The sequence below is a fragment of the Capsicum annuum genome, chromosome 2 (assembly GCF_002878395.1).
Source record: "Capsicum annuum cultivar UCD-10X-F1 chromosome 2, UCD10Xv1.1, whole genome shotgun sequence".
In the NCBI taxonomy this organism is placed as follows: Eukaryota; Viridiplantae; Streptophyta; class Magnoliopsida; order Solanales; family Solanaceae; genus Capsicum; species Capsicum annuum.
In genome coordinates, this window is record NC_061112.1 from 121,623,501 (window position 1) to 121,637,677 (window position 14,177).

The 14,177-nt window shown below is 32.1% G+C and overlaps 1 protein-coding gene across 1 annotated transcript in view; it reads right to left on the minus strand.

Moving 5' to 3' along the window:
- Positions 1-7: 7 nt before the first annotated feature.
- Positions 8-14,177, minus strand: part of LOC107859160 (protein SRG1) — a 15,928-nt gene continuing 1,758 nt past the window's right edge. The window contains exons 2-4 of the mRNA XM_016704077.2: positions 7,400-7,647; positions 851-1,175; positions 8-417 (exon numbers count right to left, since the gene is read on the minus strand). Of these exons, the coding sequence (XP_016559563.2) occupies positions 151-417; positions 851-1,175; positions 7,400-7,647 (840 nt within the window). The 3' untranslated portion in view covers positions 8-150. The remainder of the gene's footprint in view (positions 418-850; positions 1,176-7,399; positions 7,648-14,177) is intronic.

A 14,177-nucleotide genomic window follows, 5' to 3' on the forward strand; every position in this document is an offset into this window, starting at 1 on the left:
AATAAAATACACCAATAGTAACTGAATGTTGATAGAAGATTAACACATAGTAACAGTTACTCCAAGAAAATAATCCAAAAGTATCATATAGGATAATTACTTAACATAATTCATTCATTCACAAGTATCTAGAGTCAATACTGTCGAGTTTCAACTTGCTGGATTCTCAAAATTTTCAATTCTCATAAGATCCAAGTATGATTTCTTATCAAGTTTACGAGCAAATAAACCTCTGAAAAAATCTACTGCTCCAATACTTCTGAACTTTGCTGGATTTTTAGCAGAAATGATACTTGGAGCAGGACCAATTTGTCCCTCAAGTTTTGTGCTGTAAAATGTCGCAATTGAGAGTCGTTCCTTTTCGCTGTTAACCATTGCTCTGTGTTCGATGCTAAGGTAGGCTCCATTTGTCACTATCTACAAATAAATACATACATGTTGGTATATCAGCCTTAAAACTCTTAGATGATTGTAGAATGTAACTCATCTGAAGTCTAGCTCATGAGGGTAGGATTGCACAAGTACATGTAAGAAAGCCATCAGTCCATCCCCCAATTAATGTGGTACTCTAACCCACTCCTTCATGCCCGGGTCCAACTGGAGGGAGGACTGGGAGCCCAATTCGGAACAAACCTGGTTCTGATACCATGTAAAGACCACTTTCACTAATACAAAATGCCACCAGATGCTGGATCCTCTAAAATGTATTGTATTTTTTTATTTTTCGGAATATCAGGGTACAACAACAATTTTTGCAGAATTTGAGCTACACTGATAAAAATGATAACTGACCTGCAAACTAAGAATCTTTTCTAATATAAAGGTGATTCATAGCAGCTTAATTAATTACCTCCAAGGTATCACCAATGTTGATAACGAAGGCATGAGGAAGAGGACTAATAGGAATCCACACGCCATCTTTCTTGATTTGAAGTCCTTCCATTTGGTTGAGTTGAAGGAGAATTGTGAGGGCAGCAGCATCTGAATGAGGAGTGACTCCTATCACTTTATCTGGTTGTGGACATGGTGGATAGTAATTCATCCTCATTGATTGTCTTCCTTCTCCAAACAGTTCCTTAATGTATTCTTCCTCCATATTCAATGTTGTTGCTAGAAAATCGATAATCTTTAAAGCTAATATTTTCAGTTCGGCTGCATATAGTTCCACTGTTCCTCTGTTTCAATGCAACAACTAGTTGGCTAATATCCTTTATTTAGTTGGCATGAGACAACCTACGACATCTCAAGTTTAACTCAGATTTAATTTATGTATACTGAAAATAGTGTAATAACTTTAACACACTGATCAGTCTATTTTAACCTGCGTACCTTTCCAAAAATGAGTCGAATCCTTCAAAAATATACTACTTTTGGAAGATCCAATATGCATTCATCGACATTTTTAACAGTCTAAGCGACGATTTTAACATGTGTAGCAGGTAACCAGTTTTATTTTTAGGTTACAAGTACCACTTTTATGAATGCTTACATGTATTTATCATTCAGGTGCAATGATGATGTAAAAATTCTTTTTCACTTTAAGATTTATCAGAAAGATAAAAAGCATTCAAAAATATGGGGTATGTTATGAAATAAAAAAACGGAAGAAACAAATTGCAGGAAGTATGTTATTTATTGTTCTGTTCTCTGCTTCAAAAATGGAAAGGAATTCATGCCTTTTATAGGCAAACTTATGTGGCCATTGTTGAGCAAACTTATGCAGTCATTGTTGAAAGTAAAGGGGGCAGACTTTGTTGACAAAAGGTGGAGACATCCACACCATTTTTCTTAACACTCCCCCTTGGATGTCTAACACAAAATAAAAAGAAACTCTAATAATTCATATCTTGTAATATACATTTTATTTTTCAACTGCCTCATTAAAAAACCTTATCAAGGAAAACCCAATGGGACAAAACCTTGACTAAGGAAAAAAGAGTGCAGTATGTATTTACTCCCCCTAATTAAAATATCACTTAACATCTCGAAGATGTCGCATTCCAATCTTATATATCATCTTCTCAAATGTTGAGCTCGGCAATCCTTTGGTGAGTAAATCTACTAAATTATTACTTGAACGGATTCATCGCACGTCATATCACCATTCTTTTGAAGTTCATGTGTGTAGAAAAATTTTGACAAAATGTGCTTCGTTCTATCTCCTTTTATGAATCCACCCTTTAATTGTGTTATGCATGCTACATTATCTTCATATAAAATAGTGGGTACTTTGTTGCATTCCAGGCCACATTTTTCTCGAATGAGATGTATCATGGATCTCAACCACACCCATTCTCGGGTTGCTTCATGAATAACTATTATTTCCGCATGATTTGATGAAGTGGCCACAATAGACTGCTTTGTAGATCTCTAAGATATGGCAGTATCCGCACAAGTTAACATATTGTATGTTTGAGATCGAAATTTATGTAGGTTAAATAAATATCCAGCATCAATACAATCAATGAGATCGGGACTGCAATCTTTAGAATAGAATAAGATCATGTGTTTGATCCCATTTCGATGTCTCCTAATAGGAGCAGAATTACACCTTGCTAACAAATTAACCGAACAGGGTTATATCAGATTTTGTAGTATTTGCATAATACATTAGTACATCAATTGCATTAAAATATGGTACTTCATAACCAATTCATTTTGACATATTTGTCATGTCAGTAAATAGTCTATTGCTTTTGAAAACTCTCCAAGAGTTTCAATAATTTTCTTGTTATAGATTTATGAAATATAAGGATTATAAATAAGTTTTCCAGAAACTTTTATATGCTTCAAATATTTTGAATCCTTAACAAGTTTTTCATGTAAATTTTGTCAAGTGACAATATTCAGCATTTCATTTGTGACATCTTCAAATGTCTGAACTGCAAATCAAATGAGTGTTATGCTTATCAAGATACATCTTGTTATGTATTTTCAACATATGTTCATCAATAGACAAATATTTCATTTTTCAAACACTCCGAGTATATATCCAGTAGTACACATTGTTAGCTGCCTAATTAAAAACTTTGCCAGGAAAATCCTGTGGGATAAAACCTCAGCTAAGGAAAAAAAGAGTACAGTGGCGTATTATACTCGCAACGTTTAAAACACACTTTATTCTTATAAATGATGCTTCGCAATTCATAAGTACACCAACTGCACTAAAATATAGTACTTACCAATCATTTTCATGAGATCAAAATTGACCTGTTTTCAAGTTAATTGATCTTTATAATCATGGGGTATCCAATAGAATTGTTTTATAACATTTTAAATCCTTCAAGGATTTTCATATAACTTTTGTCATCTAGCTAGACATGACAATAATTTATTATATGTATTCAAGCTTTTCAATATTGTCAGACTGAAATAAACTTTATTTCATCCACCACAGGAGAATAATTCTCCTATAGTAACGCCAAGAACTTTGTGAAATCTTTATGCCCCAAGGCACAAGTCATACTCAAATTTTACGTTTGCATAGTAAATTATTTGTACCCCACTGATATTATACCTCTGATCTTTGGATTATGAGTCTAAATATTCGCTTTTCAAGTGAAATAAACTACTTGAATTACATACTTTTATTTTGCCAATAATTTATCTATCCATACTCTTTGACAGATGTATCCAAGATCCTCGATACTATTTATAATGTTGAGTGCTATATTATATCAAAGATATCATTGACGATTGTTTAATATCGATTCGAATAAGACATAACTTAATGAAGATCTCTTCATTTTCATTACTTATTCAGGTACCTGAACTTTTGCCATGATTTTATGAAGTGTTATGTCGGTGCTAAAGCCTTGTATCATTATCATGACCATCTTGATCATTTGCTCCTTTCCTTCTTCAATGATTTTACCTTTGAAACCGATTGGTCTATCACGCTTCAATCGTGTCATAGAATCTGCCCTTTTACGGACTTTTCATTGAAGCATTTTATAGTTGAATTATCGTATAGAGTTAGCAAACATATCTGACAATTAATTTGCAACATTTTGCAAATGAATTATTTCTTGAACTTCAAGTTCATATATATATTTTTTATAAGGATCTAGATAATTCATTTCAAATAATTCATTTTATGTATAATTTTCAACTGTTATTCAACTCCCCCCTAATGTTAGGAAATTTAACATTTATTCCCAACTTTATCTTGGAATTCATATTTGTGTATTGTGATGAAGCAATTGCATCATATACTGCACACCGAAATTTTTGAATGAAATTTATCTGATTTTTTACCTTGAACCAATAGTAATAGGGGAGCCTTGTTGGCTAGATGCATATGAATGCTGCTATATTTTGAATGACACATCTCATATCAAATTTCTTTTGGGAGATTTGTTCTCATAATCAATGATTTAGCTAGAATTGGAGGCATACAATTTCTACTAAATCAACCAGCATTATCAACACAATTTGTAGTTGGAACTGTGCTCTTAATTTAATAATTCGAGCAAACAACTTTGCAAAAATCAAATTGCAAGTTAATAGAAAAGCATATGTGACCATATCATAGATACATCTATTAAACTATACAATAGCAATCGGTCCACATGGCAGGCGAATGGGCCCATATTCACCTTTTTATATGTTCCAAAAAAATTTAGGGAATACATCCCAACCTTAGCTAGTATAATGATCAATTCATTGTGAGAACAAACAGCACAAGAGAATTCGTGAAGAATCTTTTATTTCTTCAATATATGACCACATGAATTCTCAATTATTTTTGCATCACATTTGAACCGGGATGATCAACCGTCATGCCAACTAATATTTTTTTCAGTAATTTTTTTTAATTTACTATTGCATGTGATTCTGTCATAATGCACATAGTTGTGTATCATAATAAAAGAAAAAGTGCGGATAGCCTTATCCGCGTCGATTGTAGTAATATAAAGATATAACATCTTTCCATTAATTATAGTCTCAATATAATTTATTTTTAACAAAATATTTGAAACATAATAAGTTTCTTTTGATACTTACTACAATCTCAATGTTATGAACAATTTTATTCCTCCAAATAGCAACACTTAAGCTCTTTTGGAGCTCTCAATTAATTTCGTGCACTACACATATTTCACACACCATTCATATGGTGAACATCTCCTTCAAGGGAAAAATCATATAAGTACGACCATAATCATAAAACATTATATAGACAAGACTTGTTTCTTGCTTTTATCCTTTGGCAATCCATGATAAACATATCAAAAATATTCATGCCATACTACAAGTACATGATCAATGATTGTTTATGTCAAAATAAAATTTTCTTTATTTTTCTCAAACCTTCCGCAGAGGTGAGCCGTGACATTTATCCAACCATGCATCAACGTGTCCTTATTAATATTTTTTATCTCATCTTGATACATTCATTTCATGAATATTCGAGCATTAACGATGCTTATCACAAATCTCATTCCCTTCAAAGAATGAATTATAATCATATTCACATGCTTCATAAATTTTCATTAAAAACTCATTCTCGCGCTATGAAATTTATTATACTCACATGACAGACCTCATCACTTTAAAAGGTTAAGTGTGCCATCACTTTATATTCCTTTATTTTGATGGAGGATTTATAAAAATTTATATCAAATTAGGTCGCACGACAATCACATGTTCAATGACCTTTCATATCATGCTCATTAGTGGCAAAAATTACCTTCATCTTTTGAAGGATCATTTGAGAACTCATAATGTTCTTTGAAGAATATAACCTTCTAATTCTTTAATATATATTTTGTGTAATATTCAATATTCACATCTTCGAGATGACAAAATCATTCGTGTCAACTTATGAACTTATTTGTACTAGTAAACTCCAAGTTTACCATGTCATATGAGTTCTACTTAGTAAATTTCAGATTTACTAGAACATGAATAATTTTTCAAGTTTGCTATTTTGGAGTATATTTCATAATATTTCTTCTCAATTATTCTACCTCTTATGGAGGTGTTACTCCTATCACATTCACCCCGGGGAATGAATCTGTAACTTTAACAATCAAAATTCTCATTCCCTAAGAATGAAATATAATGATGTCTTAAGCCTATCAAATTATGATAGCTTAGAATATATTCCAAGATATTACTCCTTCATGAGAAAATCGAGGCGTACATATAATGTAACAAAATGTTTTTCCTTTGTTACGCCTATATTCATATTCATAAATTCAATCACATGTTTTCTTTCATACATACTATGGCACTGTATGCTACCACATTCACTTTAAGGAATGGAGCATATTCAATGGGATATGTTTCATGACTTTTCACTTAACACCCATTATTTTGCCATAGCCATCATAATATCATCAATATGATGTATTGAGATCCAATCTCAATGTTTTATCCATATAAAAGCGTCTTAGGCATAAATTGATGGGACTTAAACCCAATATTTTATCATAGCTCATCGAAATTCTAACCCAATGTTTTACCCTTTTAATGAGATGAAATTTGAATCGAAGTCTTATAATCAATAACATAATATGTCAAATTATACGAAAAAATTCATAACGGACCTTTAAATACTCTTTTCTTTATAAAATTTGTAAATAAATAAACATCTTTAAAGACAAACATATATAGGAAATTATACTTTTGATACCTACCTCACGTAGTTAACCAATTCTTTGGTTATACCCTTGTACAACCATATCATTGAATCCTTCAAGCTTAATTAAACTATTAGCGTTAAACTTTACGGTGAAAGTTCATATCCCACTTTTGGTGGATGTTCACCGAAACAAATAATATAAGGAATTACTAACCTTGAAATCCTTTAGATTTATAGTCTCACCTTGTTTGGCAGAGTCTCGTGCTGATAACGTGTTGTGAAATAAAATAACGGAACAAACAAATTGCAGAAAGTATATTATTTATTTTTTTGTTCTCTGCTTCAAAATTGGAAAGGAATTCATGCCTTTTATAGGCAAACTTATGCGGCCATTGTTGAAAGTAAAAGGGGCAGACTTTGTTGACAAAAGGTGGATACATCACACCATTTTTCTTAACAGAGTAAAAATAAAGTAAATATGGAAAAGAAAGGTCATTTTCTTACATGTGTTTGTTTTAAAAGGAGGGTAAACAATTGAAACTGTTTTTTCTTCAATTCATTACATTTTGGAGGAAAGTTCACCCTATTATGAACTCTTTTTAACCAATTTTCACCGAGAACTAACCAAACACACAAAAAGTGCACTCAAAAAAAAAAAAAAGAAAAAGAAAAGGAAAGTAGGAAGAGACAAAATTAACTTTTGAATGACTGTGATTTCTCTACCTTTAAATAGAGATTTCAAAGTTTAATCTTGAAATAATTTCTTTTAAATGAGCTCTATGCAATGAGAATCTAAATTAATCAGAATACCTGAATTGTTGAGGGAGACGGGAGAAAATATGTTGTTTTCTGAGATAAGGAGGATTGGTTGTCAAGAAAAACATATCAGCCCAATCAAGTTTCTGATCTTCAGAGACAACAAAAGCTTGTCCATAACCATCTAAATCACCATCCATTTGCTTCAACTTTTTCTTATCTTCCAATGGAAGGTTGAAGAAATCTTGAGTATCCTTCTTCACTTTATCAATTACTGAGTCATTCACTCCATGATTTATCAGCTGTAAGTATTAATTATGCAACATATACATTACCATAACCAACAATATAACAAGGAATATGCAATCAAATTAATTTTCTTAAAGACCCCAGCGTCTAAAAGTGAAACAAAAAGAGTAAACAACAGAAAACCCATTAGCACACTAGCTAATTTCTCCGTCAACACTAGCTCTCAAAATTACATTTTATACCATTAAAAAGCGTTCGAACACATGATTTGGGTGTCTGAATATATGGTTCAGGAGATATATGGTTCTGTCGTAGTCGGTGACGGAGCCAGTATCTTTATTAAGGGGTTTCAAAAAAAAATAATAACTAACCATGTTAATAGGATCTCAAAAATAAGCGAGTCCATTAGTATAAGCGGATCGGATTTAATTTAAGCGAGTTAGACAGAGTTCAACTCTACCTCAACATGAACAACAAAACAGAGGAAGTTAAACTCTTTTACTTTGATCGTGCGTTCAAACGTATAATCTTTAAACTTTTTTTAAAAAAATAATTTACATATTTAAAAACTATATAAAAAGTATAATGAGTTACCAAAAATGTACTTTACATTTAAGTTGTTTATACATTAACATGATAAAATTAATATTAATTATTTCTTAATTCTAAGGAGAGAAGATGTAAAATATTTTAAATCAATCAAAATAAATAAACAATAAACAAAAGTATATACTATAATTTTGTGAAAACATAGAAAAAAAGTCAACATCAAATTAGTAATCAAGAAAGTAAGAGAGAAGAGAAACCAAAAGGGGCATAACGTAAGAGAGCAAGAAAATAAGTAAGTAACTAGGAATTTAATCTAAAAGCTAATACAAAAGATTAAAAAATGGTGTTATTCAGACTCAAACGCACGCTGAATGAGAAATTTTGCACCCCTTCAGCACTGAATCAAGCTTTAACCTTGTGTCAAAAGGGTTCAGTACTTAACATAAATACAGTAAATCAAAATTTTAATCATATATACACAGTGTAATTTTTTGAAAGAAGAAGATTCGGATGAACTCCTGAACTACATATAGATCCTCCTGTGGTCATATTAGGTCCATATATATCAGATATATAACATGTATTTGCTTGTATCCGAAGGATTATGACTAAATCGCAAATTTATGTATATCGGATGCATGCCATGTATCCGGAGGTACGTTGGTTATCATGGCATGTATCTAAAATTGTTGAAAAGTGGATAGTCTGTGGTTAACTTAAAGTAGAATGAGATACAATAGTAAATGGTAAGAACTTTTGATTATTTGGGTAGTTTTTCCAATAACGGGCAAAGGGTCCTTGAAAATTGTTTCATATTTATCCTCTAGTATACTTTTAGTTATTTTTATTTGATTGATATATTTTAGGTCATATTTATTCTCATAGTTATAATTCATCCACCTCAAAATAAGTAGCGTGTTAGAAAATAAATTTGCCTCAAATTTAGTGTCATTTTAAAAATTTAAGACAAAAATTAATATGTTTTTCTAATTATACCCTTGTATTCCATCTACTTGATAGTGGTAATTTTTTTAAAAGACATTTGCTAAACTACGCATTGTATTTATTAATTTCTTAATTTTTGTTAATATAACACTAATTTGAGATGGAAGAAGTATTTTATTTTCAAATATACCTTTTACCGTGACAAAGACAAGGTACAAATAAAATATAGGGATAAAATTGATCAATTTCTCAAAGTACCAAAGTAAATTCGACCTCCTTCTCAACTACATAAATAGATTTGCACTCTTAGATATAATTTTATTTCACGCAGAGCTATTGAAATAACTTACCTTAATGCTTTACTAAAATACTTAACTTCAATTATAGAAAAAAAATCAGATTTGTTATGATATATATCAATTATAGTGAATGTCTATCAAGATTCATCAAGATCTATTTGATGTCTATCAGGATTTGATGTATTTGTCTTTTAGTGTGACACCAAGGCAAATTCCCCCTATAAATAAAAGGGCTTCCTTCATTGTAAATCATCCTCAAGAGAAGAAATAACAATTACTCTCTCTATTCTCTATACTCTTCTTCTTTATTCTTTCTTGTTTTATAACACGTTATCAGCACGAGACTCTACCATCTCAAATTTGAAGGCTAAGGCTAAGGTATTATTTTTTTTATTTCTTCCTTTTTCCATATGGCTAACAATCTTACGAAGTGTGAGTTCATTTGCCCTTCAAAATTCGGGAAAGAACTATATTTCATGGGTTTCGGATGCTGAAATCCACCTAGATGCTATGGGTCTTGGAGACGCCATAAAGAATGAAAATACAGCATCTAGTCAAAATCATGCTAAGGCTATGATTTTCTTGCGTCATCATCTTGACGAAGTTCTGAAAATTGAGTACCTTACTACTAAGGATCCACTCGTATTGTGGAATAGCCTAAAAGAAAGGTTTGACCACTTAAAGATGGTCATCCTCCTGAAAGCACGATATGAGTAGATGCATCTAAGATTTCAAGACTACAAGTCTGTTCATGAATACAATTCTGCCATGTTCAGAATTTCTTCTCAATTAAAACTTTGTGGAGAGACGGTCAATGATAGTGATATGATGGAAAAGAAGCTCTCCACTTTTCATGCCTCGAATGTGCTCTTACAGCAACAATATTGAGAAAAAGTTTTCAAGAAGTATACTGAACTGAGTTCTCATCTTCTCGAGGCTAAACAAAATAATGATTTACTGATGAAAAATCATGAAAACCGACCAATTAGATCTGCACCATTCCCTGAGGTGAATGATATGCACGCTCACCATGCTAGGCGTGGAAAAGGTCGCGGCCCTGTTCATGGACGTGGTCGTAGACGTGATCCTGGTTGTGATGACCAAGAAAGAAACCCTGTTTCGAGTGTTAATAATTCATCAAATAAAAGGAGAAAAGATGAGAAACGTGAAACAATTACTTTTTTTTTATGTGGCGGAAAAGTACATTATTCATGTGATTGTTGTGCTTTCAAGCACTTGGTTGATCTTTATCAAGCATCACTAAAGAAGAAAGAGAGAAATCCTGAGACTAACTTTCTCTCTGAAAATAATGTTGACATCACATGTTTGGATGTAGCAGACTTTTTTGAGCACCCTGAAGGAAAGATTGATCACTTGATTGGTGATGGTTCCGTAAACATGAAAGAATGAATGATTTTTAATTTTATTTTATTTTTATTGATAATAGTTAGTGAATAAAGAATCATGTAAAAGTAGTTGTTTGGATGAGTATTAGTTTTTTATTAATATTGATTAGTTCAACTATATTATTGTAGTTTATTATTGATTGAATTGAATTTTAATTTTATCATTATTTATTAAAAAAAATGATAGTACAGAGGTTTACTTTTTGCATGAAAAAAATACGTGGAGTTCTTGCTTTGTATTCATTACAATGCAAAATTATCATTCTTTACAATGTTGTGCAAATAATATGATTAAGATTGCATTCTGTAATGTATTCTTTATATTAACATTCTTTAATATAATAATATTATTATATTAATAATATTCTCATATGATTATGTAATATAATAATATTTTTATATTCTCATTTTGTAATACGATTAAATTGCATCTCGTACTAATTGGATATATTTCTTTTTAATTACTTAGTTAAAGTGTGATTAATAATTTTTTTATATTATAAGTTTTCACTTTGTACAAAGATTTAATATATATTTTATTTGGTGCATGTTATTTTATTTAAAGATATGGATAATTTTCAAGAAGATATTTGTTTGATTGATTCTGGCACTACACATACGATATTCAAAGACAAGAAATATTTCTCTCATCTAAACATGGACAAGATTAATGTTACTACAATTTCTGGTAGTGCTGATTTGATTGAAGGCTTCGGAAAAGCCATTATAATTTTGCCCAAGGGAACTAAACTCATCACAAATAATGCTATGTTCTCTCCCAAGTCTCGGAGAAACTTGATGAGTTTTAAAGATATCCGTGAAAATGTTTATCATATCAAGACATTTGATGAGATGAATCTTTAATATCTTGGTATTACCAAGAATGTCTCTGGGCAGACATGTGTTGTTGAAAAGTTTCCTGCTTTATCTTCTGGCCTGTATTGGACAAAGATTTGCATTGAGGCACATTCCATAGTAACCCGAAAGTTTACCGATTTCAATACTTTCATACTTTGGCATGATCATCTAGGACATCCAGGATCAATAATGATGAGACGAATAATAGAAAATTCAAATGGGCATCCATTAAAAAACTTGAAGGTTCTTTCGAATGGTGAATTTTCATGTAATGCTTGTTATCAAGGCAAGTTGATTGTGAGACCATGACCAACAAAAGTTGGGATTGAGTCCTCCGCGTTCTTGGAATGCATACATGGGGACATTTGTGGACCAATTCACCCACCAAGTGGGTCGTTTAGATACTTCATGGTCATAATAGATGCTTCTTCTAGATGGTCTCATGTGTGCCTTTTGTCATCTCGCAACTTGAAATTAGCAAAATTGTTGGCACAAATAATACGATAACGGGCACAATTTCCTGATAATCAAATTAAGTCTATTCGCCTTGATAATGCTACAGAATTTTCATCCCAAGCATTTAATGACTATTGCTTATTGATCGGGATAAGAGTAGAACATCCTGTACCCCATGTTTACACTCAAAATGGCCTTACTGAGTCATTAATTAAACATTTGCAGTTGATAGCAAGACCATTACTAATGAAAACTAAGTTGCCCACTTCTGTTTGGGGTCATGCAATTTTGCATGCTGCAACACTTATTTTTCTTAGACCGACAAATTATCATAAATTTTTTCCATTGCAATTGGTTCTGGGTGAAGAGCCTAATATATCTCATCTGAGAATTTTTGGGTGCGGTGTTTATGTACCAATAGCACCACCAAACGTCACCAAGATGGGCCCCCAAAGAAGGTTGAAAATTTATGTTGGGTTTGAATCACCCTCTATTATTCGCTATCTTGAACCATTATCGGGAGATATGTTCACTGCTCAATTTGCAGATTGTCGATTTGATGAGACATTTTTTCCAAAATTAGGGGGAGAAGATAGTGACATCAAAAGAGAAATTTTGTGGAAAAATTCATCACTATCTCATCTTGATCCACGTGCTTCTATTTGTAAGCAAGAAGTACAAAAGATTATTCATCTGCAGAGAATTGCAAATCAAATGTCGGATGTATTTACAGATTTGAAAAGGATCACTAAATCACATATTCCTGCAGAGAATGTCCCAATTCGAATTGATGTCCCTAAAGGACCATCCACTAGTGTCATAGCTATAGAATCTAAAACACGCTTGAAGCGTGGCAGACCATTAGGTTCTAAGGATTGAAATCCTAGAAAAAGAAAAACAAATGATCAAGATGAAACTACGAAAGATTCACATACGGAAGTTCAAGATTTGAGCAATGTTGATATCCCTGAAGGAATCAATGAGTCTGAGACTCAAGAAAATGAGGAACTATCCATAAATTCAAGCGATGTTGAAACTAATCTGAATCGATCTGAAATAGTAGTGAATCTTGTCTTTGCATATAATGTTGCAACGAAAATCATGCAAGATAGCGAGAATCTTGAACCTCGATCTGTCACAGAATGTCGAAAAGAAATGACTGGCCAAAATGGCAAGAAGCAATTCAATCTGAATTGAATTCGCTCGCCAAACGGGAAGTTTTTGGACCCATAACTCAAACACCTAATGGTGTTAAGCCTGTTGGCTATAAATGGGTCTTTGTGCGAAAAAGAAATGAAAAAAATGGAATACAAAGATATAAAGCACACCTTGTTGCACAAGGATTTTCACAACGGCCTGGTGTCGATTATGATGAGACATATTCACTAGTTATGGATACAATAACATTGCGTTATCTTATTAGTTTCACTATTCATCAGAGACTTGAAATGCATTTGATGGATGTGGTAACAACCTATCTATATGGATCACTTGATAATGAGATATACATGAAAATTTTTGAAGGATTTAAAATGCCGAAAGCATATAGTTCAAAGCCTCGGAAAATGTATTCCATTAGATTGCAAAGATCATTGTATGGTTTGAAGAAATATGGACGCATGTGGTATAACCGTCTTAGTGAATATTTATCTAACGAAGGTTATACGAATGATGAAATTTGCCCATGTGTTTTCATAAAGAAAACAACGTCGGAGTTTGTTATACTTGCTGTCTATGTCGATGACATAAACCTTATTGGAACACCAATAAAGCTTCAAAAGGTAATTGATTACCTAAAGAAAGATTTTGAGATGAAAAATCTCGAAAAAAAACAAAGTTACGCCTTGGTTTGCAAATTGAGCATTTGACAAAAGGTATCTTTGTCCATCAATCTGCTTACACAGAAAAGGTGTTGAAACGATTCTATATGGATGGAACACATCCATTAAGTACTCCGATGGTTGTTCGATCACTTGATGTGAATAAGGATCCATTTCGACCTCAAGAAAAGAATGAGGAACTCCTTGGTCCTGAAATACCATATCTTAGTGCACCAATTGCACTAAGATA